The sequence below is a fragment of the Pagrus major genome, chromosome 8, assembly GCF_040436345.1.
Source record: "Pagrus major chromosome 8, Pma_NU_1.0".
NCBI classification, from domain to species: domain Eukaryota; kingdom Metazoa; phylum Chordata; class Actinopteri; order Spariformes; family Sparidae; genus Pagrus; species Pagrus major.
Window position 1 is genome coordinate 33,818,640 of NC_133222.1, and position 20,700 is coordinate 33,839,339.

The 20,700-nt window shown below is 39.1% G+C and overlaps 1 protein-coding gene across 1 annotated transcript; it reads right to left on the minus strand.

The window, feature by feature from the left end:
- Window positions 1-7,237: 7,237 nt before the first annotated feature.
- On the minus strand, window positions 7,238-18,030 carry pnp6 (purine nucleoside phosphorylase 6). Its single transcript, XM_073472812.1, has 6 exons — window positions 17,996-18,030; window positions 13,078-13,247; window positions 12,869-12,972; window positions 8,998-9,173; window positions 8,709-8,899; window positions 7,238-7,434 (listed from the first exon to the last, which is right to left on the minus strand). Exons 1-6 carry the CDS (start codon window positions 18,028-18,030, stop codon window positions 7,238-7,240), a joined length of 873 nt encoding a protein of 290 aa, XP_073328913.1.
- Window positions 18,031-20,700: the final 2,670 nt, after the last annotated feature.

Genomic DNA, 20,700 nt, shown 5'->3' on the forward strand with positions numbered 1-20,700 from the left:
CCATAGAGATTGCGCTCTAGAGAATTATGACACTGAAATGATTCATTTTGCAGCTGCTTCTTTCACAATGTAAGCAAATGTGAAAAAAGTTTTTCTGGGCCCCAATGCATCATATGACAATGTAATGACACGGTTTAGCCACTATGAAAGGTGGCTTCAAAGCCTGGCACTCCTCCTGGGGGATTCCTCTTAATGTCACCACACTTGCACGACTCCTTTCTCTTTTCCCAGGCCACTCTCTCCGCCTCTTTCTTTTCTTCCAGTGTTTGTCGAAGGGAGCGCTGGAATTGGTAGCTTGGTCATTGCTGGTAAACGGGAGGATCTGCTCTCTGCACGTTCATGAGCAGACAGGACTGCCTCTTTGTGGAGTTCTCTGTCCTGACTGGATAAAGTGGGCAGGGATACCAGAAAAATTATTTTAGACGAACAACACCACGGTTGCATGCCTTCACCCACCCCAACACCGAGCTTCTTACTACACTATACACACACTTTACCTGACAAGTTGTAAAGTTAAAAGCAGTCCTCCTGTGATAGACTAGTGAGTAGATAAGTCTAAGTGTTCGGGGGAAATTACGTTTAACGTCCCTGACAACCTCTGTAGTCTCATTTAGCCACTTGTTAGCAACCCCCTCTTAAAGACACATAAATGCTTATAATTCAAACGTGGGTTATTTACTGAGGTACTTTATGTTGTAGAACAAAATGTGAAAATCTCTTAAGCTTGTGATTAATACAAACCTTATTTCAGGCATCTAAAAACCCATTTAAAAAATCCATTAACGTCTAAATGAGGGAAGCAGAAGTGCAAAAATGACATGAGAGGATGTGTTGAAGGGATGAGTCCTAGGACTCAACACTCTAATCAGCTCGATTAAAATAAATGCACTTCAATCTTGCATTATTTGTTTGGCCACTTGGGGGCAGCAGAACACATCACAATATTTACACATCATTGCTCTTCTTTTCAAGATCAAGATGGATTTATTGTCATCGTTTTACAACAGAGTTGTTTAATGACATGAAGTTTGTATTACCAATATGCTATTCACAAAAACAGAAATTATATTGATGGTAAATAAATAAAAGTTGTAAAAATGAAAATGTTTTCATAATGGAGTGTGGGGAGCCAATTAGCCTAGCTTAGCATAAAGACTGGAAGAAGGAGGAAAGAACTAACTTTGCTCTTTCCAAAATTCAAAATATGCTTATCTACACCTCTAAAGCTCACTACTTAATATATCCTGTTTCTGTAATCCAAGATCAAACACCTATTTATTTGTTTCCAGGCTCCAGACATCAGCGTGTTATCCTCTATTCTAACTCATGGAAAGAAAGTGAATAAGCTTGTTTCCCAAAATGTTGAAAGATTCCTTTTAGAGCTCACTGAGTTAGATGTTTTTGCAGAAGACATGCAGATAATAAGTGAGTTTGACTGACCCCTAGATTCCACCAGGACTGTCATGGCTGCGTTACGGCCATGATACGGTCGCCAGAGCTGATCAGGGCCGTTCTAGTCAATGCTCATGTTTCCACCAGCTGCACCACGGCACATCTCAGCAGCGTCCCAGAAGAGGCTCTCCGCTTTGCTCCGTCGAGAATACATGGCTAAGTCTATTTTTGAATAAAACACCCTGCACCATTTCAGGATCATGTTTCACTTCACTCCATCGAACATTTAAGTACATTTATATTTAAGTACATAGCCTACTCATCCATGGTAGAAGCACACATGTCAGAGAATGTGACGAAATAAGCAAAATCTCAGGAGGTCTACTGCGGGATATGCAGTCACATGGAGGACGGAGCAAAATAGTGCTGCACACGTAATGTCATAGACACTCGCCCGATGGAAATCAGGGGTGACAGTTGCAGTACCTCTACTACCACACCGGTGTCGCCACACAGCGATATAATGGTGACAGAATAATGACACCATTGACTTTAAGACTTCCTGATAAACCTCGCTTTCAGTGTTATTATTTATTTATTGGTACGTCTCTGCCATAGGGCACAAAATCTCTCGGAAAAATGAAGGCTGTCTGCCAATCCAGTCAGGCTGGCAGCCTGGCACCATTTCTCTCTGCTTTCATGTCTCAATTCTAGACTAGATAGATCAATTGCAACTCTGAGGAAAACGGAAATAATCTATTTCACTTTCCAGCAGCGGAGCCAAAACAATACCACTTGGAAAGGGGGTGAAGGTTATTCACTCTGGATAATTTGTGCATCATTTTACATCGCTCCCTTTGGAAAATGCAACTTAAACAACATAAATTGGCATACAGGCCCTGGCCCCGAGCGGTACCAAATTGCACTGATATGCGTAGCAAACACACCCAGCTGAGCCACTCCACCTGACGTTGGCAAGTTCACTGTAGACCACAAAAATCCAAACTGGCACCCCAAACTTCTTTAATGACATTTGAATATTAATCAAAAAATAATACAGCCTAATACAAACCAGCAGAAGGACAGGTGCTCATGCTCCCTTTGGGTTCTGTCTGTGCACGTGCCTGTGTGAAGTCAAGGCAGCATGTTAATATTTAGTATTTTCAGTGCTACAATTCAAGGTTACCCCAGTTGAAGCTGGGGTAGATAGAGCGAAGAGGATTAAGATGATTCACCAAATTGGCACCACAGTACCTATAGATCCATTGTTGAACTTGACCTGTCACGTCTCTTCAGAGGTGGAGCAGTAATTTTCCAGATCCACCCTGCACGCTGGTACAGTGCTGACACGCTGCTGGCAGCCGATTCCCTTTGGAGCAGTGTGTGAAAGTCAGCAGAGACATCCCCTCACTAATGCTGCTTCTTACGCTTGTAAAAGTCACATTCACTAACAGTGGGAGCGCTGCTGTCTCATAGACTGTGTTAGCTCAGGTACATGACAGTGCATAAGAACAGCTCTTGTGTCGACGTGTGACGGAGAAAAGGACTGAGCGTGCGATGGTGTGTGACAGTGTTTAAGAGTGTAAACTCAGCAGAGCTGTCCTGCTCTATTTCCTCAGCTACTCTTTTTACCCTATAGTAATCAATAGCGGCCTCTGGGCCCAGTTGGCAGAGCGACAATAGATAGATCAACATTACATTACAGACGATGCCTGTCGCCAGCCTGCGGGGACTGTCGACCTAAACACACTTCATTCTCTTCTCTCATTCTCTTTACTCACTCCCATCATCTGTCATTTTCTGTCCACCACTTCCCCGTATTCAAAGCAGAGAGAGCCTGCTATTTGCATCCCACATGCATTTCATAGACGTCTCACTTTTCGCTGTGAAGCTGAGTTGTAAGGCATCTGTGGGAATGTGTGTAAATATGTTCCAGCCCAGTATAGGTGTTGTGTTTGTGTTGTCGGGCTGCCTGCTTCATTTGTATTAATATTTCAGCTCCACAGTGGGCTGCCCCTCTACACGCTGCATGCAGATGAATTATGTAACAGAGCAGAGCGAGGCACGGAAACAGCCATTTCCACTTCATCTCAATCTCGCAGCGTTTTCATCAGTTCGAGGTGTGTTTAAAGTGAAGGCTTGAGAGAGTGACGCTGAAGGTAGAGAGTGAGAGAGAGTGGATGTGTTAATGAGGTGTGTGTGTTTAGGGAGGGCTCCTTTATCTGACTGCTTTACACAGACATCTCCCTGTTCACTGATCATCATTATCGCTGAAACTCTATTTCTCCATGAAAACATCTATATTGATTGACTCTGAGACATATTCCTCTGCACACACATACACACACATACACACACATACACCCCTACATGGCCGACAGTGGTCTATCATTGTACACAACCAGGTGTGGACCTTTGTTTGTGGTCATTTTGAAAAAACAAATATACAATGGAAAATGTATTTTTAAGGTCTTTTTACATAATATTACTGCAACTGTGTGTGTTTTTTCAAAATTGTTTTGAGCAAACTAACAAGAGGGGACTTCACTTAAGGATCGCCTTTGGCGATGTCTAACAAAGAGGGGGCCTCTATATACTGCAGTTGAGCTGTCTGTACCTATTCTTTCACCTGATGAGAGTTGGTTTGCTAAAAAGACTTTCTTTGTCTATTTCAAAAGCTGATAATTTAACTTTGATGTCAGTATTTAAACATTTCTCTGTGATAGAAATACACACACACACACACACACAAACATGCACTGATCCATGATCCACAGAAAAGACCAGCATCCAAATGTCATCTGCAAGTTTTTATTTGACAGCAGCAACATTTGCATATAAATAAACTGCTTTAAGTCAGTAAAGACATAGTAGGTTTTGTTTAGGTGAGTTAGATTCTGACCTGAGAGTTGGATACAGTACTTTTGACTGAAGTGAGCATACAATATTTGTTAATCAGTCTAATAAATACAAACATGTGGAAGACAAACCAGACAACAGAAGACATATTTGACTATAGCAAGCATGGTAGTGCAACTACTAAGTGCAAATTAATTAATTTCATGTAAATGACACGTTTATTGTGTATGGAGAAGCTACAGATTTTACATTTTACAATGATGCTTCAGCCAGAGTGGAATTCCCCTTTAAGACTTCCATTAGCATCTTGATGTGGAGCCTGATGGCCCGAGAGGTGGACTGCTGATCTAGGATTTCCAGCTCTAATGAATGAGACGGTCAAGGGAACCTGGCAGGAGGTTCCAGACCAGCGCAGGGAAGATTGAAAACTGCAGGCCCAGTTTTCATTATTATAGCCCTCCCTGATATTACAGTGCTGTGGTCTCTCTTGGTGTACAAACAAAACTGATCCAAATGCAATCCGCTGCAGAAAAACCTTCATACATCACTACTGCTTGACTGGATTAGCCTTTGACTCTTCATATTTCTTTCAGATTATATTGTGATCATGATTCTTTAGTTTTCTATATATAAATGTATTTTCTTGGAAGCTGTTTCCTTTTTCAATGGAGATCCATCCATCCATTTGTCACAACTTTTTAATCAAAAAATAGATTTAATAGTTAAAATAAGTTATTTGTCTACTTCATAAAAAATCAACTCCGATTAGATGTTTAACACAATACCACTTTGACTTGTAGCTAAAATAAATAGTTCTTGTACATCTATAATAACAAGCGATGACAAAATAAAGAAAATGATGTGCCAGACGGTCCAACTGATCCTGTTTAATCACAAGAATTATTATTTATTCTCTCTGATGAGAAACTATAATTAGGTAGATTAACTACTAATTCTCTGCTGGACAGATAGTGAGCTGTTCCCTCTAGTGTTGCACCGACATGTCAAGGCCAATGCCTAAGTGCACAGTGTCCTCTAAATACATCTAAGACTAGCACATGATATATTCATAGGTGGTGGTTGTGTACATTGCCCTCGGTTAAGGCAAATAAAACATATAACATGTATTGATGTAGCCATGGTACATATAAATAAAGGCAGGTATCACTCTAACTTACAGATTGTCAGAAACAGGATTTAAATCTTAAAGGTGCACGATGTAGTTTTGGAAAAGACATTCAGAAACCCAGAATGGTAATATTTATATTATTGACAAGGTACTAAAACAAACTCAGAAATGTTTATTATTTCCATAAAATATCAGGATAAAATTGAAAATAAGGTCCCAAAAATAGTATTTGAAGCTAGAAAGGTGGCGGGATCGACAAATATAAACAAAGTAAAACAGCATGAAACTGTGTTGTCCTTTAAGGTCACTTTGTTTATTCAGTTATGAAAATTAACCAATAAAGATTTTTCTCTTCTGATTAAAATGTCTTCCCAAAAACTACATAGTGCACCTTTAGTGATAGAAAATCATCTAAAGATGAGGTAAGAAGGTTTTGCTGAGTCTCCGTCAGCAACAACAGGATGCTACTAACCATGACACAATATATCTATATATCACAATCAATATATCTGAAGGTTTCATGTGTCCATTAGTAGTCAGTAACATAAACTGATCATAAAATTGTCTTCTTTTCATTCAAATACACAGACTCATCCATCGGAGAGGTCCCAGTGTCTTTAATGCCCTAACAGGTAGCAAAGGGAAAATGTAAACAACCTTGCATCACTAATGCAGGATAGAAATACACACCAGTAGGGGATGTACTACAGTCACCGCTGTATTCCTATTACATTTATTGATCTACCTCGGATATACGAGAACATGGTTGTTTAAATAAGGGAACGCTATACTGTAATCATAAGTCATGGTCTTAGTCACCATAACATTCTGTGTTTGGATCAAACACAACAAAATATAAGACACCCATTAGTTGTAATTTTAAAACAGAAATCGACTTTTACATAATTTCCAGATCTAATAATTTGTCGGCACCACTTATTGTTAAAAAGCAACTTACAACACCTCTTAAAAATCTTGTTTTTGCTTTCCTTCCATGATTTAACTGGTCACTACACTGTGACATCACAGCTGGATGTGGCTACAGGTGTATACTTCTGACCACCCCAATTATGGAAGCTTGAACCTGCCAAACTAAGAAATAAATACATATATAAATGGCACAATAAATAAATCAATACACCATTAAATGCACCAAAAATAATTGAAAAAATAATACTTAATTTATAAAATGAGACATAAATAGATATGTATGCATTAATTTCGATTAATTTGTGCCTACATTCATTTTCAATTTCATTTTTGGAGCATTTAATTGCATATTTATTTATTTACAGAGCCATTTATATATTTCTTTATTTCTAATCACAGTGTGTAGTGATGCCTGCTTGAAACTTTCAAACAGAGAGGGCAGTTAAACACTACAGTGCGTTTCCTGATGTTAAGTTACTTTTCAAATGGTCTGGCAATCCCCTGCAACAAAAACTGTCAAAATCAAAGCAAATACAGCCAATCCATGCCTTCAATTAAAACTTTTAGATTAATGGTTATATAACATATATAATGGTTAGATATATGATAAGGACTGGATCCAGGCTAATACTTCCTGATGTAAGTCTTGCGGTGACAGCACTAAATAACTAGACACATATATTCATCAAATGCTGTCAACAATTTGAGCTATTACAAGTCTCTCATAGTTTTTTTCTTTACTCTGCCCTCTACCTCAAGCACCTCACTCATACCCTGAGTTAACCACATGAGCCAATAACAATAACCTATCCACACCAACTTGACCTGCTCACCACCTGCACATACGTTTTACCTTTTGTTTCCAGCTATGATTAGTCACCAATGAATACATTTTTTGTCAGCAGACTTCAGATGAAGGCGCAGGTGCTAGAGCTTGGTGATGAGGTTGCTGACGAACTTCTGGAGGTCCTGGGTTCGGCGCGTGGTGGTTTCCAGCACTTCCGTGTGGTTTGCCTTCTCCTTGCTGTCATAATCTGTCACAACCTTGTTGGTGATGAGGGACAGACCCAAGACGCGCAAGCCACAGTGACGAGCCACCACCACCTCTGGCACCGTACTCATACCTAGGTAGGGGGAAAATGTCTGTTTCAGGTGCATTGACACAACTTAATCACAAGTGTATATACTGTATATACTGTAAGACATTAAAGGGGCAATCCTGTGATTTAGTATTGAGCTTTCACAAAATCAGGATACTTGTAAGAGACACATTAGTAAAAGAAGCAGGAGCAGAGGTGAAGATATTCCCATATCGCAATTTAACAGCAACTTTTGCAGGATCTTACCCGTCTGATAATTTCCTACTTCTTTAAACCTCCAAACTCAGACTGTAACACAGGCTTGCTCTTATAAATTTGTAGTCTTCAAGCCCAAAACAAAATCACCCCTAATGACATCATCAGGACTTATTGTCTCAAACATGACAGAGCTCCTCCAGAGTCAGAGGAAGAAATTATTCAACTGCTTTCAAAGGCTGTTACCACTTTCATGAAAATGTTTTAATTGAACATTATGTGTAAAATCTGTGCGAAAGCCCCTTTAATATTCAAATTCATGAGATGATTATCATTTTGCTATACAATATTGAGACTGACAGTTGGCACCTGCATCATTTCATATTTTTTTTTAGAGTTTTATGTGTACTGTCCATGTGCAGCAAAGTTGGACAGAAATAATCTGGTCTTTGGGGGGGACAGATTCAAGAACAGGAGGAGATCCAGATGAAAACCTGGTCTGAATTGTTTCAAAACTGAGAAGGTGTAACAGATAATATCAAGCTATAAAAGCTCTTTCGGTCAAATTTAAATTTTTTACAAAAGAAGGTTATGCATGCATCAGGAGGAGTTCCAGATGAAATTAAAATCAAAATATGAAAAGCTCTTTTGGCTCGTCAGGCCCTTAATTTCAGCTCATTAGTTCCCACTCACTATCAAGTCGCATTAGCTGCCAGCCTTCAATATCAGATCGTGAGATTAAAAATGACACCTGTGCGCCATCAGTCAAGCTTTATCCTGTACAGCACAGAAAATCAGTTGAAGTTATTGAGTTATTAAACAGCTGAATACATAACCTAAAACTATCTACACCTCTGTGTTTTTAGCCTACAGCTAACAGCTAGCCATTTATTTACATTTTGGCAAATCTGCATCATTCTATCGGCTACTTGCAGTTTCTATTCCAGGGGGATAGATAGATCAAAGTGCATTGACGTTCATCTGAATAATGTATTCATATTCACTAAAACGTCCCTGATAAGCATCTCCTGATGCAGATGCACAGTGGAGAGTCTTTTGCACATCAGTATCCCTTTAAGTGAGCATGAGATAGCTGTACTAACCCACAGCGTCAGCCCCCAGCGTCTGCAGGACTCTGCACTCTGCAATGGTCTCGTATGTCGGCCCAGCCAGCATGCAGTAAACTCCTTCCTGCAGGAAGCTGTCGCAGCTCTGCTCCACTGCTGTTTGCTTGGCCAGAGCCCTCAAATCACGATCATACGCATCCGACATACAAGGGAAGCGCACTCCAAACCTGGAGAGACATTAAAAAGAATGAATGGGTGATAGGAAAAGTCTATCAGACACAGATGTTACCAGTTTCATCGTGCTCCCTTGGTGCTTGTGCTGTACCTGTCATCGTTGTGCCCACACAGCGGGTTCTGCCCTGCAAAACCTGGCATGTTGATGTGATCCTTAATGAGCATGATGTCTCCCACATCGTAGCTGTCATTGAGTCCTCCCGCTGCGTTTGTCACAATCAGAGTTTCCACGCCCAGCAGGAAAAAGACTCGCACCGGGTATGTCACCTGGAGTGACAAACATGCTATGCTTCAGAGAAAAATACTGTTGTTCTGTTATTGCTTTGATTTACATCAGATTACAAATGGGAGTTACAAGAGGGGGGTCACCTGGGAACAACAGAGGAGAAAACTCATCACATGAGAAGACAATATATCTATAAGGGCCGGCTTCTGCATACGCTGATGTCAACAGACTCTAGTATTGTTATTTCTGTCGGTCCTTGTTGAACTGTGCAGTTGTGCTTCCGTTCTAACCTTTATAGGGCAGCTGATGGCCCATAAATGACTGTTGTTACTTCTCACTGCCGTCACATTTTGGAAATTGCTTTTTTCCATGTCACATCGCTCTGCAGCTTGAATTGCCGGTGAAAGTGTTTTGCTAGTTAGTGCAGAAATGTTTTCAAGTACCATGGTTTCTTGATAAGGTCAGAGCTTTCATTTTGGAACATTGGCCTGTTTGAAAGGAATTTTTTTGTATAAAATAGTGTACTGTACTATAAGTTGACTCGTGGCCTTGTTAGGGATGACATGTAAGCACAGCATAATTGTATGTAATAGTATGACTGTCAGTGGTGAAACTGAAGCAGGGAGCTGCTAATGATGAGTTGACTTCATTGAATTATTTGCCAAAAGGCTCTTTGGTGGCAATACATTTTTCCATGTGTTAAGCTAGTTTTCTTTTCGTTAAAGATGATTTATTTCACCTGAGGAGCTATGGTTGTGGCCGAGTCCCAGGGCCAGAGCATGCTAACTCTATATGTGATTGGTTGTACAGACAGTAGATTTGTATCCAAGTTTCCTGAGACAACCAGGGATATTGAAGGATGGCATAAAGAGAAAGAAATCATGGTTTGGGTTAAAATAACTTGGTTTCACATGAAACACGGTCCCTGTGTTCCACTCATCTACTGTATCAACCTCAACTTTCTCCCTATGCAGACTTAGTGTGTTCTTGGGTACCATGCTCTCAGTACCTGACATAATCCCACCTGAGAAGGAGGGAGAGATAATATCTCACAGGAACAGACAGAACTTAAAATGGAACACGAATAAGAAAACAAGTGCGAAGCCACGCTAGTGGTGCAGTGAGGAGGTGGGGGTTCAAATCTAACAAGTTGATGTCAATTCAAGTCAATTTTCAAAACATATAGTCCACATATCACAAGTCATAACAGGCGTCAATAAGCTTTACAATCTGCAGCATAACCAACAACAAAAAAATGGAGGAAACCTCAGAAAGAGCATCATAGGCAGGATCCCTCCCCAGGACTGACAGACATTAAAATAGATGTCATTTTGTACAGAAAAGATTCACAACAGAAAATCATAGTATATTACGATTACAAAATGCCATGTATAGCTAGTTTAGAGTGTCTGCATGCTAACGTTAGTTTATTAGCACTAACCACACAGTGAAGCTGAGGCTGATTGGTTTGTCATTAGTTATGCAGGCATTTTGTCATAAACCAAAGTATTGGCTGATTGAACGTTAGTTGTGAACTGACCAGCTGACCGTCAGACTGGCTTTGCTATCCAGAGCCACACTATTGTGTAGTTAATAAAAAACGTTCTCATCTCATCTGACCTTCTGTTTAGTTTTGGATTTTCAAACAGGACCAAGTCCATCACAACAAATATTTTTATTATATATGGTCGGATAAAAATTTACCTCACTTTCCTTGGGTGGAGTCAAATCTTTTTATGATCAGTACAGTTTATGGTGATCCAACTGGAGACATTTCATACAGTATATTGCTGCCCACAGGCCTTACTGGATACAGGAGGGTCATAATGCATCTGGCTCTAAACTACTGTATGTATGAAAGTGGATTTTATGATTCAGTGGGGTTATATGGATCATTTTATGTGGAGATGGCACATCACAGCTGGTAATAAAATAAATAAAACCAGGAAGAGGCCAAAGGCCGGTCCCATACCGACACTATGACACACTGGGTGGTTTTCTTTCTGTCATCAGTATTCTGCAGCTGATCATTGACACATAGTAAATTTTTAGCCAAAGTTTGGAACTGAACTGTGGTCTGTCATACTCTGGTCAAAAGAAGACTGAAGCCACCAAGTTTACGGAACACGATTTAGTACTGATGAGATAAAGTTTTCTCTGAAAAGGTATGTAACCTATATGAAAGAAAGTCCAGTTTGAGCTGTTGAATTTAAAGTTGTTAAAGCCGTATGTTATAATACTGTATCTACATCTAATCACTCAGCTAACGTTATTAATGGAACTTAAAAATAAGTTCACTTAACTTTAAATAAGTTAAGTTTAAAAACAAAAGCCCCGTGTCCTGCAAAGAGCCTCCCTCCGTGACCAGAATGAAAATTAAGTGTTAAAGATTACGCCTAAACCTACAAAAGCTGTGAATGTTTTTCTCAAAGTCAATGACAAAGTTTAAACTGCCAGCTTGAGTTCAGTTATCCTGTATAGTGTATCATTTGCATCAGCAAGGTTTCAAAATGCAGAAGGAGTTTGGCTTGTGATAGAAATTGAGACAGATATCTGCTCACAAGGCAACTTAGAGTAACAAATGAATATGTCTGCATCTCTGCACCATCCAGTGTTCACATGGATATCATTCAAACTTCACTTGAATGAATATATTAATGTAATTCCAGCATAATGAATAGCAAAGAAGACAACAGACAAACAATGTAATATCAAGATGAAACACAATAATTTTACCCATGCCAGCGACATGGCTTTATAGATGGCAATGCTGGTTAGTCTTTTTTACACCTCTTTGGTCCAGACTGAAATGATCTCAGCAATTACTGGATGGATTGCCATGAAATTTGGCTTTCACTTTAGTGGAACCAGCAAATCAAAATTTTCATTTCACTTCAATATCTCAATATCTTCTAGATGGATTAGCACAGAACCTAGTCACATGATGGTCATTTTCCTCCAACATCACACTCAGGGTGACAATCTTGAATGCTGGGATAATGTAATGCTGCTGTGCTACAGGTTACAAGTCATGTCAACATAGGGAACCTGACAAATTGTTATCATTTTACAGCCTCTCAATTGACCAGCAACTGAAAAGATGATGGTTTGTGAAAAATTTGGAGGCACATTCGGCCATATTTCAAGGTAAAACAACATATTTGATAACTAGTTAGCTGAGTTAGCTGTTACCATTCAACTACTTCCTAGCTAACATTACCGTTTGGTTTGTGTGTATCACTTCCAGGTTTACACAAATGTCTCTAAGTTGTGAGTTGATACTTCTTAATTAGTTTACGCCTTTCCAAATGGTATTGTAAAATAACAGTATCGTCATTCTTTGAATGCTTACATTTGCTGTTGTCTTATGGAAGTTAATTGGTTATCAAACCTGTTGTTTTACCTTGAAATATGGTCTGACATCCCTCCTGCTCAAACTATGGAGCAACACGGAGCATGAGCAAAACCGTAGCGGAGCCATTCCACAACATACATGCAACCAGTGGACGTCAGGGGAAAATGGCCACTGTGTGAATATGGTCTAATGTACAGACATTCATAGTTTCCAGATGATGAAGCGTGCTGACATTAGCAGCTAGCTGCATAAGTATAGCCTCACACAGGCAAAAGACTTGTTTTTTTAATACATTAGTACATTATTAGTGATAACACTGTCCTAGCATTACTAATAAAACATATCCTTTACGCTTACGCTTACGCCTATGCTGTAGCTTACCGTGTGTATGTTGTAACCCTCGTAGAAGTGGAATCTCCCCTGCATGCAGACACACTCGCGGCCATGCAGCTTCCCGAACACCAGCTTACCAGCATGGCCTGGCACTGCACAGCACACACAAAGTATGAGCAGCTGCTAGTATGCTTATATAGTTTCCAAGCACTTACAGTTAGTTTTGGATCGCAAGCAATTTATCAGAGAGAACTTACCAGTGCTGATGGGAAAACGTGGAATATCCTCATACTGGAACACAGCCTTGTCCTCCAGCAGGTCAGCCAGGCTGCCAAGGCCTGAACCACAGATGATGGCGACTTTAGGGCGCTGCTCTGTTTGGGCAAGCAGCCACTCTGCTGTCTGCTGATACTGGTCGTAAGTGTAACTGAAAGTAATGGAAAAAAAAGATTAATGTCAAATATCACTGAACCATAGCTCTGATAGTGATGAATCAGTTGCATATCTCTATGATAATTATTACCACAACTATCATCATCATTATCACAGGGGAGTAAACACCATAAATACTAATCAACTTCGGCCTCATATTTAGAATTAATAGTCCTCGCTGGTAGAGGAGAGCAAGCGGAATAATAACTAAATCACAGCTAATGTGAATGAAACATAAAGCACTGTCATTTCTAACAATAACAGTAAGATAGACAGCATGCATCATATGTGTGCTAAATATTTTTTGCGTGGGCAAAACAGGAACGTAATGACTGCAGCATATGCGCTGTCTTATTATTTTCATTATGCTCCCATTTTGGCTGTGAGTTTTATCAGTGCTATCCTGATGATACACACCTCTACGTATCTGTTAGGCCCAGTGACGTCTCTAATTTAACCACCCCGTAAAATTGCCTGGCCAAGATTAGTAACTGGATGTCTCAGAATTTTATTTAATTAAATCACAGTTAAACTGAAGTTATGTTTTTTGCTCCAGACCAGGTCTCCACCAACATCCACCGACACCTTGGCTCACTGGTAACTCATAGAAAATCATCTACCAAAAACCCAGCAGCCATTGTTATCACTTTACTGGCTTCCGATGAAATTCAGCATTCAATTCAAGATACTCCTCCTCGTTTATAAGGCTTCCGATAATGTTGCTCCAGAGTATATCAGTGATCTGCTAACACAGTACTCCTCTGCTAGGCCTCTCAGGTCCTGTAAATAAGGCCTATTAGTTGTACCTTAGTCAAGACTGAAAACACAAGGGGAGTGTGCGTTCGCTGTTCTGGGTCTGTGGAAGGTCAGGTCAGCTATCTCTTTAGGGTCTTACAAACTTAATTAACAAACTGTCCTTGTTTTTTTATCACTGAATACACAAACTGACCTTAAAGGACAACACAATTTCATACTGTTATACTTTGTTTATATTTGGCGGACCCTGCCACCTTTCTAGCTTCAAACAGTAGTCTGGAGACCTTATTTTCCTCTGAGAACAGCTTGTTTATTCAGTTATTTGGGAAAATAAATATGCCTGATTTTGTATTATTACCTCATTAATATTGTTTAATTTCATTGTGCTAATTGTTTTAATTGAGCTATTTTTTTCTTGTTGTAATGCTTGTATCTTGTGTCTGCTATATATATAAAATCATACATTCCTTTTGAGACAAATATGCAATATACTGTACATGGAAGTGGTACGCAAAAGAGAGACACACAAAATGATATTTCATCGAGAAAACTCATGGAAGGTTTTGCTGAAAAAAGAATATATCAGAAAGCAATGGACACCTTCATAAATGCCAATTCTGCAGTAAAACTGGTTCAACTGGTTACTTAAATAACTTTAGGCAATAACTCAAACACTACCGAAAAGAAAAGTCAGTTTAGCTCAGCTTATATGTGTACATAAAAACATGAGTCTACATAAGGTTAAACATTACCAGTCTAACTGGAATATCCAACTACCAGATGTCCTTGTCATAATGAGAACCAACTTTCTGAAACTCACACCAAGCTGTTGCTCAATGTCATGATAAAGGCATTCAAAATCCTGTAACAGCCATGTTAAATACCTGCTTTAGTATCATCTGGAGGGGATAACGCCTGAGTAAAAGTACATGGAAAAGAACACTTTGTCAAAGTAACGAATCAATAATACATTGTGCAACACAACTGTGGGTTTGACTTCCCTGATTACTATTCAGTGACACTGATTTGATTGGAAATGCCTCGAGGTACTACATTAGACAGCGTCTGAAACTGTCTGTAATTCTGGTCATAAATCTGATTGTAATGCCATAACCCTGTTAATGTTCCTCCAATGCCTCAAGCTTTGTTATTAAAACACAATGACACTTCAGGCTGGAGCCTTTACCAGGCCAATCTGCAGCAGGACAGAGCCTGACAATTTCAAGCCCATTTTAGAGCTGCCATGTAAGATGACAGCTACATCAGACTAGCCTTAGGTGTTCAATCTTCCTACATTTCCCCCCTTGTTTCCTTATTTAATTCAAACTTAGAAAGGAGCTGGGAAATCTCTCATCACAGTAGATATGTCGGTAACTGGGACGGGGTAAACTAAGTGTGAAGAATGCTCCAACCAGCTATCTGAGTGGTGCCTGGGTGAATCATTAAAATCTTAACAAAAATAACCCAGAATTTTGGCTTTATTTCTGTTTTTGTCAAAAATCTGAGGAAGAATGACCACAGTAAGTATTCCATGTATTAATGTAAAATACAGTCAACTGTGAAACAATTGTTTTATGGCTTTCATTTCAGGCCTGTCAGTTGCAGAAGGTGCCCTTCACATAATACTGCAGGTGGTAATGGCAGCGTTACACACAAACACACTCGCACCCAGGCAGACAACCAGCTGACTGCTCTAACTTCTGCCATTCTGTTGGGAATGAGTGACAGCAATCAGGTCATAACTGAGGAATGGCTGTTTTTAATCAGTGATTTATAAACCCACAAAATTAAAACATGGAGACATCAGCAGGAAGTGTAATGTGTAAACAAGCCATATAAAAAAAACATGATTACATTTCTGTGACTGGAAATGTGCTGTAATGTTTGATATGAGCATCAGTGAATTGCTCCTATAAAACAAGGATGGTAAAAGGGAAAACTCAATATTTGGTCTGAATGTTTGGTTCAAATGAGTCACAGTGCTTAATTCACCTAGAGCCAACTAGGCTGTCCAAACTTACAGCTGACAACTGAAGTAAGTGTTCAAACAGTGAACATCCTGACAATGACTCAAACCTCCAACATAATCTTTCACTTTCACTTTCATTATAGAACAAATGTATGACGCTTCAAATCTACAAGATTTAGTCTACAATACAACCAACATCCATAATTAATAAATGGGAAATTTAAAGTTAATGAGGTTTAATTTCATTCAGCAATTGTTTATTGTTAAGTTGCAACTGATGTTTATAAACCTTTGCAACTGCTTAATAAATGGTTTGTAAAGCATTTCATTGTTTGTTAACAGGGAAAAAAAATATTAACTACAGTTTAATTACCACTACCTACCATCTTGTTATTTCTCTCCTGATGACAGCTGCTCCATGACTCACCTGTTGCTTAAACCGTTTTCACAAATGCTTACTTGTTAGCTTTAGCTTCTATTATGTGTTAGCATCTTATGGAAACTGATTATATTATTTATTTTCCTTTTCTTTCTTTCTTTCTTTCTTTCTTTCTTTCTTTTTTAAATCTTTTTTCAGGGACTGATCACATTCACACCTGGAAGCTGCCGAGTACAACCACATTCTGATCTGTTGGCCACTGAGTAGTTGGGGTTAAGGGCCTTGCTCAAGGGCATCTCAGTGGTAGTAATGAGGGTGGAGCAAGCGTCCATGTTTCACTTTCCACACCCAGAATTATCCTGCCATCCCAGGGGTTTGAACTGGAGACCCTCTGGTCACAAGTTTGCTTCTCTTACTTTTAGGCACCCACTGACCAAACCTTTAGGCAACCACAACACTTACTACCACAATTTAAAGAAATACTAACAGTATATATTCACCAAAAGATATGATGATTTAATTTGGCCCTAATGTTAATAAACAACCCCAACTAACATTAACCACAAATTACAGAAGCTGTCTTGTAAACCTAACGATCGATGTGGACTATGTGAATTTACTTAATTCAAAATCTACTCTAACTTTAACCAAACCATGTAATGCTATTAATTAATAAAAAACGCTTGAGATGTATGAGATTTAAATGAGATATGTTTTAAGTGTTATTTAAATATTTTGTTCCTGTAATGAAAACCTTTTGATTTCATTTGAAGAGTGAAACTTTTGTCATGTGATTATAAAAACGTATTATTCGTTACTATCATACCTTATAACCAAAATTAAGAACATATAAAGCATTTTTTCCAGATATTTTACTTACTTAAGTACTTGTCCCTTTCGTTTGATTATTCATGTGTGGACTTGCAATGTACAAAGCATCTTTATTTATGTATTTATTCATTTTATATGGATGAAGCTTACTATTTCTGCTTTCTTCAGTCCATTAAGGGAATGATAAACCCTTCTTTAAACACTGTTTAATGATCATGCAAGTCACACATGCCTTTGAAAACACAGTGTGCGTTACGTAACACCTAAATAAGACATTTAACTGAGAGCCGGAGCTGTCCGTGGTGCTGCCAGAACTTTGTATTGAGGGGAGCGGGGTGGGGAGCGGGGCTGCCTTCGGGCTGCCTGCTACACGTTTTTGGCTGACACAACGCAGCACGTCCGTCAAACGCAAGCGAGTCTGACCGGCCTGAGCCGTTGCTAAGCTCCGAGGCTGTCAGTAAAAAAAAAAAAAAAAGCAACAGGAATTCAATGTGTTTCTGTGAAGAGAATGCAGAATGAGTTATGACACATACACCACCTGTAACATACGCGATTACGTCAGAGGTGTCATCCTGGGAGGAAGCGCCCCACAACAGGCTACTAATCCTCAGAATAAAGCGTTTATGCTACTGTTGACTGGCTGCTCTGAACGACTCTCTAATAACGCCGTCCAAACCAAGATGCGTCTTGAAAACTTCGCTGTTTACACTCGTTATGCTTTGATATCCTGTAATACGATTAGGCTACAGTGTAGCCTTGACAACTCATTTATCTCCGGTTCACCAACATCCAGCCTTATCGGTCTTACCTGCACTGACTGGAGGAGGGAGACGCCGCTTCCATATCTGATGGTGAGCGGGACCAATCTACTGATAAGACGCTGTTTCTGTCGAGTTTGAGTTGGCGGTGGTGAAGCGGCTGATGGAGAATCTGCTGCGACTGTCAGAGAAGCGGAGGTCATGCTGCCCGCCGACGTCACGGCGTAAAGGGCGAGGGGGCGGGGCTTACGCTGACCGCCGGTCCCTTTGAAATAGACTAAATCCAATTTTCTACCAGGCTGGGCAGCTCACTGATGCGTTCAGTGACAGAGACAAGGCTGGGAACGGAGGGAGAAACAATGAGAGGGCAACAGAGGGGAAGAGAAACAGAAAGTGGAGGAAAGTGATAAGTCTAGCCACAACTTTTTGATGAATATTATTAAAATCTAAAGACTTGATGCTACTGTAGTCACTGATATTGTTTAAACACCTCAAAGCCAGGAAGGAGGTTAGGAGGAGGAGCGAATGAAAGTGATAGTTAGAGAAAGCACAAAAAAGTACCAATAGCTGTAACTGAAGCTGTATAACTCTCTAAAAAATATATTTCACCACATTCTCTGGGAGCTTACGGTCCCTGATAATGTATCAATCATAAAACGTGTCCCTCTCCACCCTCCAAAACCTTTTTTTGATTTGTTGCCTCAGGGCTACTTTCATTGTTAAAAAAAAAACATAACAAAAAACTTTTTGTTTCAACTTAAAAATAAAAATAGTGTCCAGGCTGCCTTAGAATTTAAGTTCACTGCATTTAAGAATACAAGTTGAGGTAATTTTGTAATGATTAAAAACAAATAAACATTTCAACTAGTCATAAACGTGATATGCATTAAGTTGTACTTAAATCCTTTAATTTATGTTTCTTAATCACAGTTTGGTTCCTGTCAAATCCTCTAGTTGAGTCAACACAATCTTTCAATTTCTTTCAACTGGAACTCAAAAGCTGAAAATACTTCATCTACAGTTCATTCTATCTAAAATACCTAGTTTACTTAACTTAGTCAACCTATGTCAACCTTTCTCGCTGTAAATAACAGCTGTAACCAGGGCTAACAGGAGTGGATCTTGTCTTTGAACTCTTGTTTAAAAGTTCTGTTGGTCTGAAAATAAAAAACTAGAAATCTTTCTAGAAAATCATCTTGAAATAAATAAAAAAATATTATTTGCTCGAAGTTCGTTAAAAAAAGTTTAGTTTACAGTGTATGATGGTACTGAAACACCAAGGTTTTATATAGTACATAAGGTTGAATAAAAAATACAAGATTTTCTAATTTTATTTATGCATTAAAAAAACTTTCATTTTGATCAACATGAACCACAAATGGTCTCAATCAAATGAGCAAACCACTAACAACACACATAAAGTTTCTCATCTTAACATATAAACCAACATCCAGATGACTCTATGGTCATTAGTATGCACTGAGCAGTCTTTAAACCATCATATACCTTTCTTTAAATAATCATGCATATATTTTTATATAAATTCATCTAAATTTTAACATGTCAGAAAGTTCTGTGGCACTGTGTCACATGCAGCCTTGATTTAGACAAAAGACAAGAGGTCTAAACCAATTCTTCAGACCCTTATTTCATTGACCACAGACATGTCCACTGATATTCCTGATTTATTTTTATTAAAAAAGATTTAAGGGGCTTTGTGATGTCCAAAAAGATACTGTGTTGCCTGAGGGCAATGCCATGGACCCTCCATGGAAATTGCCTATGACCAGACCTGTAATGCCAGTCCTTGTGAGGTGAATGAGTACATCCAAGGCTGGGGGACACCTAGTCTTCTATATCTTTTCTTGTAGTTTGGGGAATTTAAGACAAAATATTTTAGAATAACTTATATTTATAGCTGTTGTAACTGATGTAGATGTTTTAGACACTGAGCATATACTGCAAAACATACATTCGCAAGTCAGTGCTTCCAGGAAAAACATTTAACCACGGTGATCAGGGTCAGAGTGTCTCTGCTTGCAGGGAAATAAAGTCCAAATATGTGTGTCATGAACACAGTGTCAAGAGGGACAGATAAGTGGATTTGTAAAGATGTAGATTAAACTAGAAATTCCAGCCCTGTCATCATGCTCACTGGGCTCTCTAATCACTTCTGTAGTCCCACTTGTCCTTATAATGACCCCCTTGATACGCACATACGCACACTAGGGTCAGTTGGTGTTGGTTTTGTGTATGTGTGTGTGTGTGTGTGTGTGTGTGTGTGTGTGTGCCTTTGCATATGTACGTGTGTATAGAGGGAGTCAGAGTAGGACATTTGTATTTTATAAATACAAGATGGGACATAGCAGTTTAACAACTGTTTTGAGAGATTAGCAGGTTATTTACTTCCATTTCTCATTGTGGGACTTTTCAAAGTCTGCAACAAAGTGATCAACTCTCACTTTTTGTGAGACAGGCCAGGAAAAATGTTTTTTAGACCAAATTTAATGTCTGAAACAAATTGCATTTGTAGAAGTATAAGAATACTTACAGAAATTAACAAGTTAAAATCAGCTATAAAGTATTCACAGAAATATGCACGTTTCCATTTGATGTCACTCATTTAAGTCCACTAAACAGTGGATAGGTACTTTTATTTGGCCACATTTATTTGACCATGGTCATTTTCTAGATTAAGATAGACATACAAAAATCTGATCATGTCATTAAATATGATGCAGACAAACTACACAAA

Coding starts and splice junctions, on each gene's coding strand:
- pnp6 (XM_073472812.1), bottom strand. CDS start 18,030: ATGGAAGCGGCGTCTCCCTCCTCCAGTCAGTGCAG. Junction 9,174..12,868: donor AGGGTTACAACATACACACG/GTAAGCTACAGC, acceptor TTGTCACTCCAG/GTGACATACCCGGTGCGAGT. Junction 7,435..8,708: donor GCTGGGGGCTGACGCTGTGG/GTTAGTACAGCT, acceptor CCCCCTACCTAG/GTATGAGTACGGTGCCAGAG.